Genomic DNA, 26141 nt, shown 5'->3' with positions numbered 1-26141 from the left:
TCAACATCAACGGAATTCCATGCCGTTCATTAAAATGGTAAATTTAGAATATTAGACAATAAATGCTGGAAAAGTATAAATGGCAGAAACTGATAGGTCCCAACAGAGACAAAATAAACTAGTCCAGGGGTTCTAGGAAGCAATATAGCAGTGTTGGGGGAATTAATTTTGAGAATGTCCTATGATCTAGAAGTTGACTTCTGGTACACATAGAATTGTTATAATTTAATAATAACAATAATAATAAAGAAGGAGGAGGAGAAGAAGCATGTGCCTAGGCCTGGAGAGATATCTTCAGGGTAAGAGTGCTGACTGCACTTCCATGAGGGTGGGAATTCAGATCCCAGCACCATATAAACGTCAGTGTACAGACCCACAATCCCAGCTTTGGGGGAGAGGACACAGGAGAACCTCTGGGACTGAACTGAATAGCCAAGGATCTCCAGGCTCAGGGAGACTCTGTCTAAGGGGAAAAAGGCAGAGGGACAAAGGATACCACAGCTGCCTCTGTTCCCAGAGTCAACGGTGCTGATGCAGGAAATGGGCATCTCATTATACTGTCCATGGATGTATGCTTCTCAGGTCTTTCATTCACCAACACTCACCTTTCAGACTTCCTTCCTCCTTGCGTTACCCTCATCTTTCTGTCCACTGTCATCTGTTCATGCATCGTCTTCTTGTATTAAATGTTCTGTTCTCCTGAGTTGTTCCTTTTGAAGGCTGTTAGCTTGTTTAAATGTCGCTCATGTAGCATGCGATGGGATATCACGACTGAGCTTGCCCTAATCACAGAAAGAAGGGCTGATAAAAAAGCCTCCATCTCCTTTCCTTTCCTCTCTTAGACATTTTCCTCCAAGTCTCCATAGTCCAGCTTAATATTCACTAACTCTCTATGAATGTGCTGAGGGAACTGAGTTTTCTGGGAGATCAAGAGATAAGAAAAAAAAATCTGGAACGTTTAAGTTAGTCTAAGGCAGAGTTTGGGGTGGCCACTTCACAGCAAAGAACCAGAGACCACATGAGAAAGGGTTTCCGAACAGTGGGATGTATGAGGCCCACTAATCAAGACAGACAGGAAAGAAATGACAATTTATAACTTTTTATTATATTCCCCCCTCATGTTGGGGGTGCTTGTGTGAGAGTGTTCACTGAGGCCAGAAGAGGGCATTGAATCTTCGGGAGTTGTGTTGATTGTAGGCAGTTCAGTATTGGTGCTGGGAACCAAACTCTGGTGCTCAAGAGTTGCAAGAGCCCTTGAACCCCGGGCATATGTCACGCCAGGGACAGATATGTGAATTTGACTCCCACATTCTTTGAACAGAGGGGCACAATGCATCCAACAAAAACTTTCCAAACAACCACAGTGTTAAGGCTGGAGATGGCTCTCCATTCTTTGTCCTTATTTTTTAAAGGCTTCAAAATAGCAGTAGAGTCTAATTTAGGCTAAGGAGCAGACTAAATTTTCTAAGAGCAGAAATTTGAGTTTTTGCATAAATTTCCTGATGTTTTGTCACCTGTCACTCGGTGTCTTGTCCCCAGCCTCCACAGTGCCTCGAAGAAAACGTGTCCCCAAAGTATTTAACTAAGCCTGTTTTGCAGTGATAGTGCAGGTTGCATGTTGCTGTTTCCTCCATTGTCACTTCTGGGTCTCCTTAGAAGCGGAATTAAAAGGGCAGAAGGTGTCTGCAGAGGGAGGGTGTTTCGATTTGAAAGCAGTCCTTTCCTTCTGCAGGTAAACGCGGCTTCGAACTCCTGGGATCTAAAACTGAATTGCTTTCTTTAACAGCGTGTTTTTAAGTGAACGTAGGAAACGTGGGGCCCCCAACACCTCTCCCACGCGAGGAAAAAGCGGCAGAGAGCACGCTGTGTCTTTAAGACCCTGAAGTCGGGAGGCGGGTCTCCGCCTCAGCGTGCCTGCTGATTGGTCAGACCTACAGGAAGTGGGCGGTGAACGCGCCGAGTCTGTTATTGTCGGCGCTGCGCGGGTGGCGAGGGCCGCTGAAGAGAAGCGCCGGCCCCTTCGTCTGCTGTGCCCCCGACTCGTGGGCGTGGGACGTGGGTGGAAAACGGGCTCCCTTCCTCCCTCGGGGCTGAGAGCCGCGGCCGCCGCCGTCCCGCGTGCGTGCCGCGCCGCCGTGGGCCGGGGTCCGCCCGTGGGGAAGGAGCTGCCGGCGTGCCCGCCGTCGCGATCGCGTCCCCGCGCCGAGCCCCGGCTCCACTCGAGATCTCTCTTCCCCCTCTTCTGCAGGTTCGCCAGCGGCGTCATGGCTCAGAGGGCCTTTCCGAATCCTTATGCCGATTATAACAAGTCCCTGGCCGAAGGCTACTTCGATTCTAGCGGGAGGGTGAGTTGAGGCTTGCCTGCCTTGCCGTCCACCCCTTCCCCACGCCAGGGTCTCCAAGGACCTCACTCCTGCCTGGGAGATGGGGGCGCTCAGCCATCCCCTGCCCGGGATGCGCGACCCGAGCAGGCTTACATAAGGATCTAAGTCAGGATGTACTGGGTAGGGGATAAAAACCGATGTCAACCTCATTAACAGTGGAAGAAATAGACTCAGGTATTTCTTTTATGGGAATGTCGTTTGTAAAGATTGTCCGCGAAGTTCCCTCCCTAAGTGGCGCTAAGGGAAGCGAGGGACCTGGTTGTATTTCTTCCCCCGTGCCATGTTATTCCTTAGTGAGTGTGCGCAAGTCTGGGCGGAATAGTTCGAGCAAATGGGCCTGTCGGGAGGATGTCCATAAAGGGAGGGTGCTGAGAGAAATGTCACCGACAGGCCTGAAATCTTTTGTAATTTTACGTTTTTTTTTCGAAGCTATCTTTAAAGCCGAGAGTGGGGAGCCAAAGTTTAGAAAAATCATTCGTACTTAACACTGCTTTGAGCATCACGGGGCTCTTGGAGAAGAGAGCCTGGGGTGCAGCACCAGGGGCTTGTTTCCTCCTGCCTTTCTGGCGATTGGCGTATTGGAAAGAATACCTAGTTTTGGCAAGTCCCAGATAGGGAGCTGAAGAGTGTGCGCTCCCTGTGTAGCCCAGGCTGGCCTTGAAATCACTGACCTCCCACCTCAGCCTCACAAGTACTAGGATTAAAAGCGAATGCTGCTGTATTCAGTGGCCATAGATTTTTAAAAATTTTACCAGCTTATTTCTTGGAAACTTGTCAACGCCGCAAAGATACATTTTTAGGTGCTGTTATGTAGCTGAGTGGGGTTCATACCTGTCGGTTTTACGAGGCTCTATCTCCTCACCTCTGAAAACACCTCCTCAGTCAGCCCTTCCATAGGAGGGGCCGTCATTGGAGATGCCATGTGGGAGGGTGCTAACGGGTGTGTGGAGCTGGGGTCCCTTATTTGAGGACTGGATTGGCCTGCTGGGACAAAGCTGTGTGTACTGGTCTGTCGCCCTGGGCCTGTGTTCTGCCTTCTTTGCACATCTGAAGCTAAGCTGTGAGTTAGTCCAGTCTGGTTGGAGGAAGACGTGCTGCTTCATGTAGACTTGGTAGAGAGAGCACTTGAGAAAGCGTCCTAGTAATGGAACTCCACTCCTAGGCCTTAGGCTGCTCATAAATCTGTGCTCTTACTCATTTAATTCGTGTGGATTTGAGTAGCTCTATATGTCAATATCTTGTATACATTATACGACCTCTATTCATGAATTTTTTGGTTTTGTTTTACTTTTTTTGCTTCAAAAGAATGTATCTAGTTGTGTGTGTGTGATGGGCAGGCTTATCCATGCTACAGCCATGTAAAGATGGGAAGAGTCAGCTCTTACCTTCCACCTTGTTGAGGCATGGTCTACTATTTCTGCTGCTAAGCAGTGTATTCCAGGCTAGCTGAACCACAGGCCTCTGGGTGTCTCTTGTCCCTGCGCCCCGTTTTGCTGTAGGCATACTGGGGTTAAGGTGTGGGTTGCTACATTCAGCTTTTCACATGTTCTGAGATCAAATGCTGATTAGTCAAGCTTTCATGGCTAATGCTTTGGGTGCGCTGAAACATCTTGGCCCATTTTCTTTAGATTTTTGAACTGCTAAGCTAAAACTTACTTTGTAACCCAAACTGGCTGGTCTTTAACTCAAAATGATCCTCCTGCCTCAGATTCCTGGGTTCTAGTATCATAGGTGTGAGCCACCACTTCAACTCTCAACACTAAAATCGTTCTTTTATTTCTTAAAGTGTCTCACTATGTAGCACTGGCTGCCCCAGAACTTACTGTGAAGTCTAGGATGGCCTCACACTCACCCAGGTCCATCTACCATTGCCTCTTAAGTACTGGAATTAAAGAGATGTGTCGCAAAAGACAAATCCAACTCCAAACCCGAATACAAGGTGACATAAGTAGAATATAGTCTGGGAATCTTACAAAGAAAGCGGCATTCTTTTTTTTTTAAAAAAAAAAAAAAGTTCTTTAATGTTGACTCCAAAAGGTCAAACCCAGAGCCCTTGCTGCCTGCTGTTAACACGGGGCTAGGGGAGGAGCTTCCTGTCATCTGCAGGGACTCTTTACACTTGCAGTTTCTGTGATGGGTTTTGGCCACAGTCAATATCTTCAGGCAGGTCACCTCCTTAAATGTGTGTGTGTGCCTAGGAGAAAATGACTCCTGTCCCGGGGCCACAGTGTTCTCACTATGGCCTCCTAGTTTCGGGCCGGTCAGGACCATGAATTATACATAGTCTGTGTTCAGAAGATGGCTGTGGTCACATCGAGTTACCCCTCGGCCTCTGTGAGACTTACAGACCTTTTTATATTAACATTAATGTCCATTGTACCTTACTGAATGTGTTTCAAGTCTTGTTGAAGTGCTAACCTTTTGCCAAAGTATGTGTTCATCTGTGTGCAGGGAGGCACGCATGTGTCAGGGTTAGAGGGTAGTGTCTGTTCTCCCTGGGAGCTCTTTTTTGTTTTGTTTTGTTTGCTTTTTGAGATAGGGCCTCTCTGGCATGGAGCTTGCCAGGTAGGCCATGACTGGTTGTCCAGTGAGCCCCAGGAATCAGCCTGTTTCTTCCTCCCCAGCTCTGAGAGTATAAGCACATACCAGCATGTCCTGCTATAAGCATGTGCCATCATGCCCAGCTGTCAGTACATGACAGCATGTTCCACTGTAAACATGCAACAGCATGCCCCGCTGTAAGCACGTGCCAGCATGCCTTACTCTTACTCATGGTTCTAGAGGTCAAATTCAGGCTTTCATGCTTGTTAAGCAAGCACTTTACTATCAGAGCCTTTCCCTAATCCAAGATGCAAGATGTTCTTCTTTAAAGTGAGCTTGTAAGGGCCTTGATGTGGCTTTGCTGAGAAGCGCTTGCCAGGCAAGGTAAGGACGCAAGCAGGAGAGACCTGACTCCTGCGCTTGTCCTCTCTCCGCCCCTGTGCTTGTCATTTGTGTGCATGAGCAGGACACACACCAGACTCAGAATAACAGCTTGTCGTGTGTGTGCATGAGCAGGACACACACCAGACTCAGAATAACAGCTTGTCATGTGTGTGCATGAGCAGGACACACACCAGACTCAGAATAACAGCTTGTCATGTGTATGCATGGGCAGGACACACACCAGACTCAGAATAACTGCTTGTCATGTGTGTGCATGAGCAGGACACACACCAGACTCAGCATAACAGCTTGTCATGTGTGTGCATGAGCAGGACACACACCAGACTCAGAATAACAGCTTGTCATGTGTGTGCATGAGCAGGACACACACCAGACTCAGGATAACGAAATGGAGACGTTGGTGGTGCCTGGTGAAGGTTTGATATTACAACCTTTCCATGATGAAGCATATTTCTCCACTTGTAGTGTTCCTCAGCCCTGTTTTAAATCTTACTGGTTTTGTGGAAACCCAATATGAAGTCATAACAAGTTCCTGACTAGTTGATACATTGAAATGACTTTTTAAGGCACTCAGTCATTGGCGTGTTTAGTACTTTGAAAATGCTTTCCAGGTCCTTCATAAAGAATATGCCTTTGCAAGAGGCAGAAGAGAGGCTCCACAGTTAAGAGTACTTGTTGCTCTTCATAGGACCTGAGTTCTATTTCCAGCACCCACATGGCAGCTTACAACTGTCTGTAACTCCAGTTCCAGGGGACCAGACACCGTCTTTGGCCTCCCAAGGCACCAGACACACACATTGCACAAACTATCACAAACCCATACATATATAATAATAAAAAATCTGATAAAATTAAAGAACGTGCCGTTAGGAATATGACTTGTGAACCTCAGCTTGCCCATCAGTTCTATAGTTCCTCACATGGTGTCACTAACCCCAGGACCCCAGCATTACAGTACACCCTTGGCACAGAGTGGGTGGCCTGCAAGAAACCATGGGGCAGGTGTGTCCCTCCAACTCCAGGAAGGTAGCTGCTGTATAAAGAAGTCAGGAGCTAAGCAAGGGCAGTAGGCCAGTAACAGGTGAGGAGGGACACAGCCAGGCCTCTTCTGGTTACACTCCATGCTGGGCAAGGGCCTCATAGCCTTGACATTTGTCCTTGCAGTTTCTGATAATCACTGACATGTTTTGCTTTTTAAATGCTGCAGCTTTATCCATCCTTAAAAGTAACAGAAACAAGTAGAATATTTCCTAAGGGGACTAACATTGTCACAGCTAGAATTCAGTAGCTGAGATTTAATGGGTGTCTATGCCTTGTGTTAAGAACATGACTTTTACCTGCTACAAAGAAACACACCTTTAATCTGAGCACTCAGGAGGCAGAGGAAAGGGGATCTCTGAGCTCAAAGCTAGCCTGGTCTTTACTTTTGACACAGGGTCTGACTGTAAAGCCTAGGCTATCCTCAAAGTAGCTGACCTTCTGCATCAGTCTCCCAAATGCTGGGCTTGCAGACATGCACTGACCTAACCTGGCTCATGGTAACTTTTAAACATACTGGTTTTAATAGTATGTGCCCCCTATGTGGTTTCTGGAAAACCTAAACCTTTAGGGCTGCTTTAAGTTTTACATGATAATATTTTATTTCCATAAATAGAAAATGTCATCATGAAGGTACCATTAACTCTGTTAATGTGATTGATTTCTACTCTTTGTAAAAATGTTGTTCTTTAATTTCTACAGCTGACTCCCGAGTTCTCACAGCGCTTAACCAATAAGATCCGTGAGCTCCTTCAGCAAATGGAAAGAGGCCTAAAGTCAGCAGATCCTCGGGATGGCACTGGCTACACCGGCTGGGCAGGTATAGAGCGTTGACTAAGCCAGCATGTACACTGGTGAGAGCCAAAGCAGGCCCTGCCCTCAGCAGTTAGGTGTGCGCAGCCTGCAGGCCCTCCTGGGGGTGCAGTGCTCCCCACCGCACAGTCACCTTTTGTGTGAGCATTCTTTAAGCAGTGAGGGGGCAAGCACACTGTGGGTATTCATGCCTGGCATTGGGGTGTTTACTGTTCTTGTGAAGAGAAAAACTGGAAGTGAGAGAGAAAGCAAAGGAGAGCCAAGAGACCATGGCTACCTCCCTGCTGCAGACAGGAGGGTGCTGTCAGAATATTGAAGGACACAGTCTGGGGGCACAGCGTCTCCCATGCGCTTTTAATAGTAGGGAGGCTCCATTTTGAGCATTAGGACTTTGGCTCTGAAAATGCAGGTTCCTGGGCTCCACAGCAGAGCGTCTCAGTGATTCATAGCTGAAGCTAGGAATGTGCATTTTGCAAGCACATGTGGAAGCTGATGTAGACTGCTACCTAGAGCTGCTGTCTGAGAGACTGCCAGCAGCAAACTCACAAGATTCCGTGCAAGTGGGGATGACAGATGAAATATATAAATTAGAGGGAAGGAGACAGCATCTCACTGTGTAACAGTCCTGGCTGTCCTGGAACTCACTATGTAGATGAGGCTGTCCTCAAACTCACAGTGATCCACCTGCTTTCGCCTTGCAAGTGCTGGGATTTGAAGACATAGCCTAAAGCAAGATAATGTTGGGCCAAACAGTTGAGTTTTAAGTTTGTTAAGTATTTCAGAAGTGAACATAGGAAACAGTAGCAGAGAGTAAGATGAAAGTGTGTTGTGTCGGGAAGGAAGTTCTCAACGTGTTAAGTATTTCAGAAGGTGAACATAGGAAACAGTAACAGAGAGTAAGATGAAAGTGTGTTGTGTCGGGAAGGAAGTTCTCAACGTGTCATTTATTACCTGCTGTAATTCAGCTTTGCTGTAATTGACAGACTCGTCTCTTTAATAAAGACCTTTGCCATCTTATTTTAAATGAACAGAATTTGGATGAAGCAGAATAAGCCCCCTGCGCAGGTGCCATGGCATGGCCTTCCCTGTCAGGTTGTGTACTACAGGCCTAGACTCAGATGCTTTCCTAAAACATTAGAAGTTTCCATTATTTATGAAGTTTATTTTATTGTCTCTGGCCAGAGAAAGAGGCACAGGCTGACCTAAGACAGATGGCCAGACATAGTTCCAGGGCAGCTTACAAAAGAGGACTTAAATCCCTAAGTCACCCATTCCCATGGGCACATATCATTGTAAAGAACTTCGCTTAGGGGAGGGGAGAGATGGTCGCTAACTGGTTTCTGGTTTGAATGACAAGCTTGACAAGGTCAGGAGAAGCCATCCATCAAACACCCTGAATCTCCAGGGTTAGTTCAGACACTCGAAGTCACATTTCCTTGACTAGGTCAGGAGAAGCCGTCCATCAAACACACAAATTTCCAGGGTTAGTTCAGACGCTCGAAGTCACACTTCCTTCAGCAGAGTTTTTTCTCCAAAGTGAAATGGGCCTGGTTTAAGATTTTTGTCTGTGTTTGTCACTGTCTTAGTCTCAAGCAGCCCACTCTCCATGCTGACTCAGGGAAGCAGCTTCCATGACAAGCGTCTGAGTCAGATTGGCACACTGAGCAGTGAGGATATCTTCAGCTGCTAGTGGGTTTCTGAGGAGGCATAAAATCTTGTAGATAAATTTGCTAATGGCTTTTGAGGCAAGGTTCCTAGTATCCCCTCATCGAACGCTGTTACAGTGCCATTATCCCACATAAAATAAATCATCTCCAGCGTTCTGATACATAAAAGGCTGTCCTGTGCCGGAATTCAGTCTGAGTTGATTAGGTTAGAATGCCGATTTGACCACAGGAAATCGTCTAAGCCTTCTATAACCTTACAGTTTATGGGCTACTGTCTAGTGACAGCTAGTTTCTTCCTGAGCGCTGCATTGATGAACAACGTGGTACTGTGTGTCGCAGCAGTGACTACCTGATGGCATGCACCCTTGTATGTGACTTGTGTGTGCCCAGGTATTTTTCTAAAAATGATGTTTTTTAAATAACAAGGTACTTCATTTTGGCTTAGCTCAGCAAGAAATTTGCAACTTAGGACCTTATAAACACTACCTTATTGCTGCTTGTTTTGCTAAGTTATCCACAAATTTCTTTACCACTGACTTTTATTGAACATCTGTTGTCAGTGGACAGGGAAAGCTGTTAAAAGTTGTCTTTATATTACAGTGTTGTTTATGTGAGTCAAGAATGATTATAATTAATTAGAACTTTAAGTTACTATCTTATTCTCTAGTGGAAATATGGCCGGTACCTAGTTCTGATTCAGGTGGAGTGGGGATTTGGAATGGATTGGATTCATCCGTTTAAACACTGTGTTTCTGTTTGTCCCGTGGAGAAGTCATGAGGAAAGTTGAAGGCTGAGACAGTAAGTAGCCTAGGGTGTTAAGGGCCTTGCTCCTCTGCTGCTTTGTCAGTCCTCAGACACTAGTTCCGCCTCTTGGTCACCATGGCTGCTAACGGCCACATGGTACTTCAGCTTCTCTGGCAGCTATAAGGAAAGAGAGCAAAAGGAAAATGCATTCCCTTCCCTTAAAAAGATTTCCGGCTACTCTGCTCAGGGCTCAAATCCTGTGCAGTGTTTGTAGGTTGGTGCGCCCTCTCAGGATCACTGCTGTTACAAAGAAGGTGTGGCTCATGTAGTCTGCTAGCTGGATCTCCTTAGAGAAGAATGTAGACTTCCAGATAAAAGATACGCAGAGTATCTTAGAACAAAACTATCTTAGTTATGTGTCATGCAGCCAGTTGGACCTGGTCCTACCTTTTATTTTTCCATCTGCAAATTTTCTCTAAGGTCTGTCTACTTTGGTCAGGAATTTTGTAAGAGTGAATGTACGAATGTCTTAAAATATTTTTAAATCAGGTAAACAATATTTTTCCCCTCTTCATTTACAAAGGAACTCAAAACAATTTTCTTCTTTTGGAAAAAAAAAAGTCTTCATTTTACATGTAATGTTTTTTCCATAAAGCCTATTATAGAGAAATATTTCAGAGTGTGAAGTCGTAAGTACTGCCTAGTTCTCAGTGAAACTTGAGACTTAAAAAAAAAAAAGGACATGGTACTTCAGCTTTCTGCCCGGGCACCTCTGTGTGATGCATGCTTTGGAAGATAACCATTATAATTAATTACGAGCTTTCCATCTGATCCTGCCTAATAGTGCCATCTGATAGTCAATGCTGGCTCGCCCAAGAGTAAACTTTGGAGTATCCACATGTTTACAAAATAAGTTATTAGTAAGAGTTACTGTGTCCTTGGTTAAACAAAACTTGAAGTAAATAAGGGGCTGGCAAGATGGCTCAGGGTAAAGGGCATCTTCCCAAGCGTGGGGACTGGAGTTCCCCGGCTCCCAGTATAAACCGAGAGAGCATAGCAGCCTGCTGGTAATCATCCCAAACCCAGCACTTTCTTGTAATTCTAGCACTCGGAAGGGTAGAGATGGTATCCTTAGGCACAGTGGCTAGCTAGACCACCCAAACCTACCAGCTGTAGGTTTAGCAAGAAACCCTCTCTCAGCAAATAACGTATAAGGGGCCAAGAAAAATGACTGCCGTCAACCTCTGTCCTCCACACACAGGTCTACATGTGTGCAAACACATGCACACTCCACACAGATACACTAAAGAAGTGGGAGAGGAGGAAAGGGGGCAGGCCTCGCTTTCCACCCTGTTGTGCTCTGCAAGGACTATCTTGGCTTTAAAATGGACTGAGAGTGTTAACTGTGGTTTCAGTTGAATTTAAATGTACCCATGAGATGCCATCAGTAAGCCTCACACCCCTGGCATTTATTCTTCTACACTTGAGGTAGAAAAGCAAAATTCCATGACCCTGGGGAAAAAAGTAAAGGTCAGAGCACAGCTACTAGTGTCAGTCACTGACCTTCACATGGCGGGGTGAGAAAGTGCACGGCCATCCGTCCTCGTGGGGAGAGCAGATCCCATCCCAAGAGTTTTCCTTTAATCCTCTGCTCTGCCTGTGTCTCCCCAGTGTAGAGTCTATAGAGGGCCTCCATGTCAGCTGAAAAATGGAAGCAGAGCAAGGCAAAGTTCTTGGGTTACAGAACCAGCAGGCGACTTGATGAGTCATGTCCTCTGCCTGTTGAGTGAGTCTGTGCACGTTTCCTACCAGCTACTGCATTTGTGTTCATTGTGTGCATTTGTAAGGGGAGATTCTTTTCTTCTTCATCGTCGTCGTCTTTATTTTTATTTATTTTTTTATTTTTCTTTTGAGACAGGGTTTCTCTGTAACTTTGGAGCCTGTCCTGGTTCTTGCTCTGCAGGCTGGTCTTGAACTCACAGATATCCATCCGCCTCTGCCTCCCGTGTCCTGGGATTAAAGGTGTGTGCCAACACTACCCAGTGAGATTTTCCTAAGATGTCTGAGACAGAATAGTTTGAGCCATGACAACCTGATACCTGTACTGTACAACATTTGAGAATTGCTTATGACCAATCAGAGTTCAGTATTTTATTTTTAGAAAATATGAAAATAATTTGAGAAACAAGCCTTGTTACCAAGGCAGCAGAGGGAAGGGTAATTACTATTAAGCCTGCAAGTACGTAACTGATGATTAGACATCAAGTAAATCCTGGAAGTTCTTCTCGGCATTTGGAGCAAAAAATTCTGTAGTCTCTGGCATTCTTTTGTATAAATGTGTTTTCCTATTTCTAGACCCTACAGGTACACTTACTTAGTGTAGATTCAGAATAAAACATTAGTTGATCCAAAGAAGATTCTTCTCATTATGGCTTGTATTTGGAAATGGTTGTTGCGAATCTTCTCAAGTGAGTGCTCATCCATCTGAACTCAGGTGGTCGCTGCTAAGAAGCGGTGTTTCAAGTGAACAGCCTCAGTTGTTCCACCGGGCCCCCTTTATAAAGTATTACACTGAAGGCTAATGCGCAGTGATTGAGGTCAGCAGGTGTGTGTACAGTCGCCGTCCCCTCCCAGCACACCGACTGTTTGGGAAGCATGTAGGTTACTTAGATACAGAAAACAACAGGAGGAGAACCATGCAACGAGACCCATAGCCAGCTGCTGGCTCTGTGATGGGCCCAGCGATGTGTAGGACACTGCAGAGGACATAGCACTATAATACATGTCTCTGGGCTGAGCTGCCGTTTGTTCCAGGGAAGACTATAGATCTTCGAATGGCATCCAGAGTTGAAGTCACAAAAGACTAGTAAAGTGTTACTGTTATGAAGGGTTAATGGACAGGGACGAGTCTCTGTTAAAAGTAGGCATTGACTAGGAAACCCTATTTCTCTGACAGATGCAGCAGAGAGTTAAGTAAACCCAAGGGAGGGCTGATTTCACTGATGTCTTTTAGGAAACATGGCAAAAAGTGCCAGCCTTCATGAAAAGTCACTTTCCCCCCACTCCTCACTGTGGTGATTCCTCAGAGAAATAGTGATCAACTTACACTTTAAAGGAGAAAAAGCCATTTGCACAGAGGACTCGAGGGGCTTCAGCTCTGAAAGCCATGGGCTAAGCTCCTGTTAACCAACTCAGCCAGTTAATGAGGCTGCAATTGGCATGCATGTCCTCTCCTCAAGCATTAGATAACGTTTTAACTACGAGGAGCTGCAGCGCGGTCCCTAGAGTAATATGAACTTGGGCTCTAAACGCAGGTCATTAGTATTTCAAGATGCCGTTCCTCTGATGTGCCCGGTGCGGAGCTGTCAGCTGCCACGTTAGCATGTGGCTCAGTCACCACTGACACGAGATTTACTTGAAAGAAGTCATTCTGGCCAGTTGTCTTCTCTGTGTAAATTGACCTCTCTTTGTTAGACACTTCGTACCAGAGCCAGCAGTTCAGCCTCTGAGCCCTAAGCGGATGTCCCTTCACCTTCATGAGAAGTGCCCATCTCTAAGCCACTGAGTGCCATTGGTTATGGATGGGCACTGGGTTCACTAGAGCCCTTCCCACCAAGCACTGGCGAGGTAACGGTGCCAGGCGTGTGGTCTGTTGCCTTTCCGAGTTACACATGGAAGTTTATGATGATGATGCCATTGTACTGCAGGTTATGGTACTAAGGCACTCATTGGAAACGAGTGTAGGGTTAGATGTCCAGAGGGCGCTGAAGAGGAGCACAGAGAGCGGGGACAGTGTTCATAAGCAAATCAGAGTACATGGTAGAAAGGGAACTGAGGAGATGGCTCAGTTGGATGGATAAAGTGCTTGCCATACAAGGATGGGAAGCAGTGTTCAGATTCCTAGCGCTCACGTAAATTCTAGGTTGGTGTGACGGCCGCCTGTAATTCTAGCATTCTCAGTGTGGACACAGATTCCCAGAGCAGTCTGGGAAATTCATCTTATGGATTCAGTTAAGAAGCCCTGACTCAGTGAATAAGGTAGAGAGTAGTTGAGGAAAAACCTGTGACCTCAGCCTTGAGCCTACACACGTGTACACACACACAGAGAGAGAGAGATGGGGTGGGGTGGGGGTGGTAGATAGGAAATCAGGCTGACGTAAGCAATGACCATTGCAGACAACACTGAAAAGGCTGCAGCTGGGCCTGCTATTCCCATTGCAGGGAACTCCACTCAGCATAGCGCCGTGCCCATAGTCGGTGTTTATTAAAAATGCCTGTAGGGAGTGCAGCTCCAGCACCACTCTCTGCCACTATGTAACCCAAACTGACTACTTGAACTAGGTGCAAGGGAGAAAGAATGAAAATTCAGTTCTGTTCTTATCTCTTAGGATGTGTTTCAGTTCATCACAGCCCCAGGGTCGGGTCAAGTTGAGACAAGAATTCAGGAATTAGCTGACAAGTTTTACCATGTCTGCTCTGCTGATCACTGAGACCTTGGCTTCTCTCACCCTTGGCCTGAACTTCCCCCCAGACTCCCAGAGCACCTGATAGTCCTGGGTTAGCATGCTTGCCTGCTTAACAGGAGGTGAACAGATGAAGCCAGAGGACTCGAGAAGGCTTGTGCAAGGCCAGGTGGCTTCTGTATAGAAGAGTTCTCTGCCCCCAGAGGTCAGAACAGGAGGAGTGATGCTTGCTGCCTTGCTTCCCATAACTTGCTCAGCCTGCTTCCTTACAGAACCCAGGACCACCTGTCCAGGGTTGGCACTACCCACCGTGACCTGGGTCCTTCCCCATTGATCACTAAAGAAAAAAAGCCTTATAGTGCATCTCACTGAGGCATTTCTCAACTGAAGCTCCCAAAACCAGTCAGTACATGCTGTTATCATAGAGCTAGTTTTCCTCATGATGTTAAGTGTCCTTTAAAGACTTGAAGTGTGTTTGAAGGTGTGTTTCTCCATGGACACAGTGGTAATCTTGCATGTGCTGCCATGCTGGTGGTACCCACGCGGTTGTGGAACTAGGATGTTAGGGAGCCGTCATGGAATCTGCTTGTCAGTCATCCCCTATGAAGTGTTGCTGCTTTTTCCTCCCAGTCAGGTTCATTCTCACTGCAAGTCTGTCTCACCCCTGCCCTGTGTCTCACCCCTACTCATGTACCGTCCTCCTCGCTACACTTGGATATCCTCTGTTCCAACCCTACCGGGCAGCTATAATAATTTGTTTTTTTAAATAACTTTAAGCTGTTGTGTTTAAAATGATGCATTCCAAATTAAACAGTCATCACTGGCTAAACCTGAGATACAGCTTTGCTACCTCTCTAGCTTTGAAAAAGAACTCTGTTCTTTACAACTGGTCTTACAAACTTGTGGCAGTACACTTAAATAATAGTGGCTTTAATAAGACAGAAGTTTTCCCTCTTGTGTTACGGAGACAGAATAGGGTCTGTCTGGCGCGGTCAGGTTTTAGCTCTCAGGGCAGTAAGCCACCGTCTCTGTGCATCTCCAGCATCCTAATACAATTTCCAACTCATGGTCTACAGTTCCTGCTTGACCATGCCATCACATCTGCATTCCAGACAGGAAGAAGGTAGAAGAAAGGACATATACTGGTGAGAGCCTAGCCAGAGGCCATCTCCTGCTGTACACTTATGCTACCTTGAAATCTAGGGTATGGTTGTTGAGCGGAAATGGGTATACATTGAAGAACCACTCTGCCCCTCTGTTATTAGAGGTAAATCTCCCTGTTCCAAATGGAAATTTGAAAAAAAACAGTTTTCTGAAATGGAAAGAATTAACAAATAACACATAGGCTTTCTCAGAAATTTGGAGGCAGAGAGAGAGAATCAAACAAGCAGATGAAGTCATGGAAGGTAGCTGCCTCTGGAAGGCGGGAGTGGGGCAAGGAAGGGACCGGAGTTTGTATGCTCAGCCTTGCGGTGCTCTAGTACTTCCAGAACAGCATTTGCACTTTGAGAAGGAGGCTTAAGGCCTCAGCCAAGGCCAGACCTGTGACTGTTTATTATCAGGGCCACAGGTTGTGTCTTGATGCAAAGCATCCACTTTGCCTGCTATCTTTGAGTCTTTGCTATCTGCAAACGCCTGTGCCTACTGTCTGAGGATCAGGCTCAAGACATTTAGCCCCAGAGAATTTATTTACCCACTTTTTCTATTACTAAATTTAAAAACGTTGAGGAGAAATGAAATATATCTGACCGAGCCAGTTCACAAGCAGTCCCAAGGACATTAGCAGTATTCAGCACAAAAAGCCCTCTCCATCCATGGCGCTTTGTGTAAGAAGAAACCACACACTCTACGAACAGATTGCTAATCGAAATATGACACCAGGGCCCACCCACAACAGGGGGAAGAGGGAAATGGAACCTGGGGCCGTGGAATCCAAGAAGCTGAAGAAATGATTCTATGCTCATCAGAAAAGAACCGTCCAAAGGATTGCTGGATTTTCACGAGGAGTGCATCACGTCCTTCACTTGTATTCATAGTAGGTTTGTTTGTTAACTGCTTAAGACAAAAGGAACTAATGATCGTGAGACAAGAATCGAAAAAGGAAAACAGCCACTGAACTTGTATTAAATCATCTTATTTTCTCATGTTATTACCTGGCCTTGGTGCTTACATCACTTAATTGGAGGCGGCGGGGAGGGGAGGTCTTGAGGCAGCAGTGGGATAAGTGGGGAAGTAAAAGGCCAACAGTTTAAGTGGGTTGCCAGCAGGTGCGTGATGTGGGTGGCGATGAAGCCCATTAAGGATGTAATTCTGGAAGAAGCTCTTGACGCTGATCTTTTGTGAAAAGGAGATTTTTCCTCCCACATACGTGGTTCTGTACACTTGTCTACAGACCTTGAGCATCGTCGTTCCATCTGCTCATCAACTTCAGAATTACTAACACCGCGCCACTTTGAGAGAGCAGACAAGGTTATTAACTTTGGCAAGAGATGAAAATTTGGCTTTAATATACATGTGAAATTGAATTGTCTGTAACACAAAGCTTTGGAGATTACCCATGCAAAATGAGAAGGATCTGAATTTAAAACTGTTCTCAGTACAGTAAAAAGTAATTCTGCAGACTGCATTTTTACTGCACTGAAATCCATGAAAAGATTGGCTCTATTAATTTAGATTTAAACATAGGCTGTGTGTCTTCTAAAAATGGTAAATGAGATGGAAAATGTACTTTACAGGAAAATGTTTCTGGAAATGCTTTAGGCAGACAGACCCCTTCTCCATGTCTCTGATTGCTTCTCACTGAGCTGCTTCCGAGGGGGAGCTCTGTCTCCTGTGACAAGGACACACAGATATTGCCTCGGTTACTCTGTAGGCTCTAGGGGTGCACAGGAACGAAGAAGTGCGGACCACAACAAAGTTATTGGCACCCTTACATTAGTCTCCAAAATAGCATGGTGGCAGAGGAGACAACCCTTGACAGGAAAACTATTACAAGACTTGAGTGTATTTTTCCAGTGTCCAAGGCCTTCCTACAAGGAAACCAGAGTGTAGGATTTGGTGACACAAACTAGCTTGTCACACACAAAAGAATTTCCTTTTGTTTAATGAGAAGTTGGCTTTTTCATCCCTTGCTCTAAATTGCTTTATGTCAAAATGAACATATTTCTTGTTCATTACTAATTAACCTTGTTTTTGTTAATTAATAATCCATCAACCAAAAAAGATTAATAATGGTCACTGTGTCTATATGTCTGTCTTGGAGAAGTCTTAAAAAAAATCTTCATTTCTTAATAGAATCTAACAGTGAGGAATCGAAAGACAAGTGATTCCCTCTGCATTTTTCTTAGAGCTGATTCACAGTCAACAGAGCTGAGGCTAGAAAGTCACATAGCTTGTCCAGTTCCACCCAGATGGGTGGTAGCACAGCAGGGTAACACAGTGTGCTGCCTGTCCTCATCTCCACTTGCTTTCTCTTGCATTCCAGGCATCGCTGTGCTTTACTTACATCTCTATGATGTGTTTGGGGACCCTGCCTACTTGCAGATGGCGCACGGCTATGTAAAGCAAAGCCTAAACTGTTTGAGCAAGCGTTCCATCACCTTCCTGTGTGGCGATGCAGGCCCCCTGGCTGTGGCTGCTGTGCTGTATCACAAGATGAACAGTGAGAAGCAGGCAGAGGATTGTATCACACGGTAATCATGTTTGTTTGTGAGAATTGTTGCTGAAACACCATTAGGATTCTACATATGTTAGCAAAAGAAAATTCTGAGTTTACTTGTCTCTCAGCAGATAGATCTTCCTCCTGCATTTGGTTAGTTCTTATATTCCTGCTATAGTTAAAGAATAGCCTTGTAATCCCTATTTTAGTACAAGATAGAAGACACCAGCATGGTCCAGATCAAAACCTGATCATGGGATGACTAATTCACTGTGCTCCCCAAAATCAGCATCTGAAAAGGAAGTGGATCTCTTCTTGTATGCGAGCGACCAAAAACTAATTCCAGATGCCATTCTAAATGGGTTGCGTGAACATCTATAATCCCAGCACTCAGAAAGCTAAGGTGGGAAGATCCTGAATTTAAGGCCAACCTAGGCTGTGTACTTAGACCATCTCCAAAATCCAATAATAATAAGGATGATGACAATGGCAGTAATAACAACCATGATGGTGACTGCCTTTTTTGTGGGCAATGACATACAAATCTAGATTATTATTATTATCATTATCATCATCATCATCATCATCACTTTGAATATAATTCATGGCAAACTATGCACTGGTGACTTTTAAAGAATTGTTAAACTTTTCTCCAAATAGACAACATTATTGTCTCTGTAAAAAGTTATTGAGCACTCTTTTGAACTCTGGAGAAATGTGGCTGGCATGCAGCTCCATGGATCACTCTTGGTCTCTCACTGAGCAAATGAAAGTCAGCAGATAGAGTTGCGTTTCTGACAGTGTGATCATCCCAGAGTCAGCCGTGACTTTTATATGCCCACTGTTCTTATAATTGCTACTAGACAGGCATAATTACTGATTAGTTTGTTGAGGAATCCCTATATTAACATATATTGTCCTTCTGTATCAGTGGGTTTATCTCCATAAGCTCAGCCAATCATGGCTCAAAAGTGGTGGGCAAAAAGTTTATGTTGTTATTCCCTAAACAGTGTGTCTCTTTACAGAGTGCTTTATTTATAACAGAGATGTTCAAAGTATAAGTGAAGATATTCGTGGGTTGTATGCTAATCCCCCATGTTATATGAAGGATAAGAGTGTCAGTATAGTATCTTTTGGGGGTGCCAGAACCAGTCTCATGGATGCCTAGCAATTACTGGTCTGTGTGTATAATTCCTCAGCAGGCTTTTTGAACTGTTCAAGTTACAATTGTGTTACAAAGAAGGAATTATTCATACCTGTGTTGGTTAGTGTATGTATAACTTGTGTAGGCGATCAGACATAGAAGTTCTCCACTCTTAATGTATGTATAACTTGTGTAAGCGATCTCACACAGTTCTCCATTCTTTATGTATAACTTGCATAGGCAATCACAAACACAGAAGTTTTCCATTCTCCCCAGACGCCCTGTACAATGATACTTTCTCTTTATAGCAATTTTTTTTCTACTTGAAATTATAAGCACAATAGGGAAGCCAAAGAATCTTTTGCTCTACTATAGCATTATATGAATCAATATGGTAAATCATTTTCTGCATTGACATTTTAATACATAATTATGCTTATAGCTATCAAAAGCTACGAATGATATAGTCCCGCTTCAAATGAAAAATGACATTATCTAGTATGAATAGAAAAAAAAGCTATAGCAAAGAATCATTTAATATAAAACTATACAAGACTTAGAGAAATCTCAGGCTGGTCCCCAGCTAAAATCGTCTCCATGCTGTAGCCGTCATAGTGCTGGAAGATGCTGCACAGGCTGTTAGAGTGATGACATTATAGTCATACTCAACCCTGTGTGCTGTACTCCTGACCTACCAAGCAGGATGCGCCCACTGGTGCAAGAGAGGCATGACTCCAATAGGGGTTACCAACTGTTTTCTGATGGACTTGAGCCCTCCTCACCAGGAGGAAATTCTTATCTGGTACTATAAGCCTGGTCAGAAGCCCATGACTGGGAAGGTCATGCGTCCTTTTGGGGAAGCTACTGCTGTTATTTGCTAAGGACATGAAATACCTGCCACTGACTTCTAAATATACATTGTACACAAGTTCCTGTTGAGCATTGAGCCCTAAATGGGCCATCATATCACCCCTCCAATCTCAGAGACTACCAAAAGCTGGAAAGAATGTGAGAGCCCCAGGAAAGGCTGGAGTGCTGTGGAATTCTGCCTAGTGGGTGTGACATGGCCGGTGCTCTCTTTAACTCTCAGCAGCTGTGATTGACTCCAAGACCCCTGCAGAGCAGCGGCTATACCTCCCCTTCAGTGGCACCACTAGCCCTGAGCATTCTCAGGGGTCAGTGGCTGTGGAGGGCAGGGACAGCTTTTCAGTGGTGCAGCAACTGGTAAGATGCCAGTGCGTTTGTGAAGGGCCACACCCACATTCCTGAGGGTAACCTTCATTAAACTCGTGGGTTCGCAAAAAATAAAATTAAAATATGAATTTGATAAAAAAAACTGTCGTCACCAGAGGGATAGGTGATACAAAGCAATAATTTCTCCTAAAAGTTGAAGTAAAGTGTGTTCCTTCCAGGGCTGTTTACTGATGTATGACTAGCTGGTGCAAAACTGTTAGATGCTCTCTTATGTCTGAAACACAGACACTGTCTTTTTTATTTATTAGTTTTTGCACAGCCAGTTTAAATCCATTAGGCGTGTGAGGTCCCTGAGATCATATTCTTGAGTATCACTGTGGCTTGACATCAGATAACATTATAGTGGTTCCAGTGTGTCACACACAGTCATCTTCCCTGAAATACAGTGGCCAAGTAGGAATCTGCTGTAAGAACTTTAATTGCATTCAGTGGAAACAGGTGTTGAAACAGATTGGAGTTTGTGCTCAGTCCTGGTTACACAAAATGAAATACCTCTCTCTGCCTGCAGTCCTCAGGAGCTCATGTGTAGGGAAAGCCCTCCAACTCTAGGCTGCGGTGTTTTGTTTGCTCGTAGCATGCAAACAGCCTTGCTAGATGAGTAAACTAAGACTTGTTTATTGCTTATTTGATTCCTTGGTTATAAGCACCCTTTGTGATTTACATATTATTAAAAAAATTACGACATTTTAAGAATATTTTACTTATAGCCAGCAAACTCATTACATAGAATTAAAATACAGAATGTGAGATCAGGCGTGGTGGGTCTCATCCATAATCCCTAGCACTTGGAAAGTTGAGGACCGAGGATTTCTACAAGCTGAAGGCCACTCTGGGCCTCGTCCACAGCCTAAGATTGTCTCAAAACAAAAAAAAGTGTGTGTGTGTGTGTATGTCTGTCTGTCTGTCTGTGTGTGTGTGATTACTTCTATACTCACATACGTATACAGATGTGACTGAAGGGAAGACTGTTACAGTTTGTGGCCACAGCTTTGACTGCCTGGCTTCTTACTGCATGATCTCTCTGGACTTGCAGTGCTTGATCACTTTCCACATCTCCTCCCTTCCTCTGTGTGGCATAAATTCCTCCGCTTGAGTTTCTTGTCCAGAATTATTTTCTTCTGTCAGGTATTGAATCCGCATGCCTGCTTTTTAGTGAGCCTTTTTTCTGGTGTCACGTCTTCAGGGTGTATCACACTCATTTCTTCAGCACTGTCTTTCTTGTGTTCCATTGACTGCACCATCCTTTTACCTTTCCAGCATTTTCTTGGTGTAATGAGCTCTCAAAATCAGGATTTTGAGTTTGAAAGAGCAAACATGCCTTTAATATACAAAAGTAATGTTTTGACAAAGAAACTGGAGTCCAAAGAAATAGTTTCATTACGCTTTAGTTCTTAAACTTGCCTCTGAGGATCTTTGGCTTCCAGAATGGAGGAGGATGGAGAGGTTGGAGGGGATGACTGACAAGCAGTGACTACAAACAGTCCTGTTGTCTTGCCAATGGCCTGGGTGAGACAATACCTCTCCTGGTTCTCCACTGTCTGGTAAATACCCTGTAGGTCCTTTCTACACAGTTGGGTGTCAGGAGCACAGTAGAGAGCCTCGCCTGTTTCATAGTGACTCACCAGCCTGGCAGATCTTAGTATGCTGAGGTCGGTCCCTAGGATGGTGAGGAACTGACTTTTTGGACAGAGGAGGAGATGTGTGTCGTAGTGTGATAAATCAGAAATTATTATCAGCTTATCCAAACAAATAACCGGAGCCTCAGCGATACACTTGTGGGCTTGAGAGTTTCCAAAAAGACATAAAATAACCATTACGATTTTCAAATGACCTCATTATTTTATCTTAGAATGTAGCATGTGACGCGCACAGCTTCAAGCCCTACCTTTAGTAACCAGAACCAGCTAATATGTGCTGCTAATCTGCTTTCAGATCCAGAAAATAAATGCACCATGTCCTCTGTTAGCCTAAACGCTAATTTTAGGCGATGTTGGCTCTGAACAGGGTGTTGTCTGTAAACATTTAAACTGTAGTACCATTTGCCTCGTGCAAATGAATTTGGTTTTACAATGTTAATTTGTATATTGCCACCGAGTGGTAGTGTGGGTGAGAACACTGGCATTTTTGGAACTCAATAGTTCAATTTCTATTTTAGTAGGATCATTGGTGAATGCAGTAATCTCACAATACTTCCTAGAGCAGAAATGACACCAACGTTTTCCTTTTTGAATAGTTTCTTCAGTCCCTTTGCAAAAAAGTAAATCAAGTTGGTTTTTATTCCCAAAGTCTATAGGATTGATGCCTTTGTATTAGAAGTTGATGAAGTATTCTGATCTGACCTTGAGGCACCTGTTCTGGCCACTGCAGCAGCAGATTTTGTATGTAGCAGACAGATTTGGTTATTTGGCCCCAATGTTATTCGGGTACAATTTCTTTTGGAAGGGAAAAAATAATGGTTTTCTTGGCAAATGCTTTTAAGTTCTTTTGAGATTGAGGGGCTGGCTGAGCTCCTCTGCCTGAGGCCATGTTGATTGCCCTTCCAGATCTTCCCTCTCCAGAGGGAGCATGTGTGTAGCCGGATGACAGTGGACTGACACCGCCTCCCCTACTGCTGGGCTTGTGCTTCAGTGTGTGCCAGCGCGCTCGGCTCTGAAGCCGCTGTTCCTAAGAGCCTTGAATTGCCTGACTGCTAGGCATGTGTCCTAACAGAAGAACCTTTGTAGAATCACTGGAGGGTGATGTAGAGTAAATGTGCCAGTCATTTGTGTTACTCAAAGGTCTGCATGGATATATACTGCAAGACCCCGGGAATCAAGATTGTTGGATCACAAGACACGTAAGACACCTTAGGCAGCCATCTAGAAATAGCTCACCTCCTAGAAAAGAAAACAAACAAGCATACATACATACATACATACGTATATACATACATACATCTATATACCATGCAGCCTAGCCAACACCAGTATTTGTAGTAGTAACCTTATTCAGTAGTCCAAAAATGCTGTCAATTTTTCTTTTAGTTTGTTACTACCAGGATTGACCTTGACATACACACACACCACACGCACACACATACACATATACACACACCACACACAAACACACACACACACTGCCATTTGTATTTTCTTTTGAGTACAAGTAAAATTGGAGGCTGAGGATGTAACTCAGGATGATGCCCAAGACACTGGGTGTGTCCCTAGCACTGCAACAAGAAGGTGGTGGGAGTTTGGGGGTGGAGAGAAGTCTAAAACAACATAGCCGCTGTTCTACCACTCAGACAACCCTGTTAGCATTGATCAAAGCTTTGACAGTATTACAGTATATTACAAGGAAATAGAAACTTCTGGCCATGGTAACCCTGTCACTTTATTTCCTATAATTGTGAAAAGGAATAAAGGGAAAATATGAGCTAGCATTTATATGTTTTGCTAATTTGAGGTACATCAATTTCTTGCAATATGACATTCTTCCGAAGACCCATATTTTTTTTTGTATCAAAGAACAAGTGCTCACTTTAAAAAAAATGTACCAGAAATGGAGAGATGGGTCAGTGGTTAAGAGAAGAGCGAGCTCTTGTTGCTCTTGCATAGGACCTGGGTTCAGTTCCCAGAGGTCACAGGGTGACTCACACTCTCCATGATTCCAGCTCGAGGGGATCCATACCTTCTCTGACCACTGTAGGTACCAGGCACAGGTGTAGTGCACATGCATAATTCAAGTGAAACACTTAGAAAATGAGTAAACCTTGTTTTTGCTTAATTTTTAAAAACACAAATCCTTTATGCCTTCCCTGAACCTTTCTCCCATATCTGTCGGCTGTTTTAGTCACAAACTCATGTCATTCTGGCTACAGGACAAGCCCTCTCATTGCAGGCAGCATGTGCCTCTCTCTTCCTGCTCATGATAGAAGTGGTAGAGAAGGGAGGGGAGGGAGACATTTGCTTCCTCACAGACAATCGTCCTGCACAGCTATCGTCCCTTACTGTCTGTCCTGATGTGCATCTGGCCTTGTAGGAGCAGTTATCAGGGATCCATGTGCGTTTCTTGTGGTCTTGATCTGGGTATGGGTATATTATTAGTCTCCAGAGGCCGTGACTGTATACCACCTCAGCTGCACTCTGACTCCTGACTGTGTGAAAATAAAAGCCAAGGCAAGGGCCTCATTCTACTGAATGGGCAAATCTTTATTAGGAAGAGGAGCACATGGTAGCTTCATGACCTGCTTTTGTAGCTCAGAGAAAGCCACAGTGTCCTAGACTAAGTAGTAGCAGACAAGAAAGGCTGTACACAGCCTACACCTTGTCAGCTCATCCCACCAAGAAAGCCATTTTCTCACACTCTTACTGCTTTTGTTAAGCAGTCTATGGATTTTGATAGAAAGGGTTGTGTCCCTATGACTGTTGATCCCTGGTTACAATATTTCATATATAACCATTCACTCCTTGTGACTCATAATACTACAAACTTGTTCAAACATTTGAGTGTAAAATCAAGTTAGGCACACACACTAAGCTCACAGTCCAGCACAACCACAGATAAGAGACTAGAGGAGCAAAGGTGAAATGTACTTAGTATATCATAAAATACCGGATATTATTTGATTTTCCAGAAAATCCCTGATGTTTCACAGTAATATCACTTTGTCGAGTTTTGACAAAAATTTAAACGTTTTAATAACACTTTATTAAATGTGTGTGATAACATTGAAATTCATAGACTAATTTAGAGAAAATTGAGTTATAGTTTCAAAACTCCATGTGATTAAAAAGTTTAAACCAGCCAGACAGTGGTAGTTCATATCTTTAGTCCTAGCACTGGGAAGGCAGAGGCAGGCAGATCTCTGTGGGGCCTACCGGGTCTACAGAACAAGTTCCAGGACAGCCAGGACTATACAAAGAACCCCTGTATCAAAACTTAAGAATTAAAAAAAAACAAAAACTAAAAACCCCACAACTCATATAAAGGTTCATTCTCAGAGTTGAAGCTGTCTGTAATCTGTGGAGCCTTCCAAGCGTACCTTCTGTGGGGTCTTCCCCTACTTCCTGGTTGCCTGGAGTATGGTTGACCAGCTGTACATGTTTTCTCACTGAGCCTGCTTCTGGGCTAAGTACGCAGAAATTAGAGGTAAGTAGGGCTTAACCCTCTCCCGGAACCACAATGCCTCTAGTCTTCCTCGGAGTTTCAACTCCTATGGGTTCCCGATGCTGTTGCTTCACCTTGGTACTTAAGATGCCTCTTTTCTGGGCTATAAGACAACCAGAGAGAGAAACAAGGCCTTACCCATTCTAATCCTTTATTGATGACCCTCCCTTCCTGTTCAGACAAAACTCCTCTGGGCTCACTCTCGCCCACTGCTACCCACTTCTGTGTGTTTGGCTGTACTGAGTTCAGGCCAAGGGAATACTGAAAGGGGAAATACACCCCCGATCTATTATCCCAGATTCTGCCCCAGGTATCTGCTGCTATTTCCTTTTAAAGTCTTTAAGCTGCCATGTGTATTTTGTCTAGGTTTTTGGAGTTATGTTTAATGAGAGAAGGAAGGATAGTGTCTACTTGCCGCTCCTTAACTGGGAACAGAACCCATTAAAACTTTGAGAAGCTGCACTGAGTCCATCAATAAGAACCAAATAAATTATATTACAACTTTTAAGGAATGAAACTACTCTGTGTGTGCTCAACAGGGAAGGACTACGAAGGGTGTTGCAGAACATTGCTGGGTTAAATTTATGTTGATACATACATGTATTTGTGCTTGTATGAACACAAATCTAGAGATACATACATTCTCATATCGATACAGCTTGGTGGTCAAGGTTGTTTCTAAGAATAAGAGCTAAAGGGCTCTGTGCCGCTTGCCTCATGCAGTCTCCTTGTGGCAGATCAGGCTGCAGTGGAGATGAGTGGGACATGGCAAGTGTTTGATTAAAGCCAGTGGCACTCTTAAATGTCAATTAGTCTAGGCTAAATGCTGGGATGGCAGCTAAGCTGATTTTAGATATGTATGTTTATGTATCGGTGTACAT

The 26141-nt window shown here is 44.4% G+C and overlaps 1 protein-coding gene across 4 annotated transcripts in view; it reads left to right on the top strand.

Moving 5' to 3' along the window:
- Positions 1–1950: 1950 nt before the first annotated feature.
- Positions 1951–26141, top strand: part of Lancl1 (LanC like 1) — a 36798-nt gene continuing 12607 nt past the window's right edge. The window contains exons 1-4 of one of the 4 annotated variants that reach the window (XM_041631800.1): positions 1951–2118; positions 2249–2345; positions 7071–7188; positions 17541–17748. In XM_041631800.1, the coding sequence (XP_041487734.1) occupies positions 2265–2345; positions 7071–7188; positions 17541–17748 (407 nt within the window). In that variant the 5' untranslated portion in view covers positions 1951–2118; positions 2249–2264. Of the gene's footprint in view, positions 2346–7070; positions 7189–11264; positions 11380–17540; positions 17749–26141 lie in introns of all 4 variants that reach the window. The other 3 variants (XM_041631802.1, XM_041631801.1, XM_041631799.1) reach the window with 3 other exon arrangements.

This window comes from Microtus oregoni, unplaced genomic scaffold (genome assembly GCF_018167655.1).
Source record: "Microtus oregoni isolate MIOR12 unplaced genomic scaffold, Mior012 000038F_ref0000394, whole genome shotgun sequence".
In the NCBI taxonomy this organism is placed as follows: Eukaryota; Metazoa; Chordata; class Mammalia; order Rodentia; family Cricetidae; genus Microtus; species Microtus oregoni.
The sequence above is the reverse complement of the archived record's forward strand: the minus strand, read 5'-3'. Positions and strand labels throughout refer to the sequence as shown.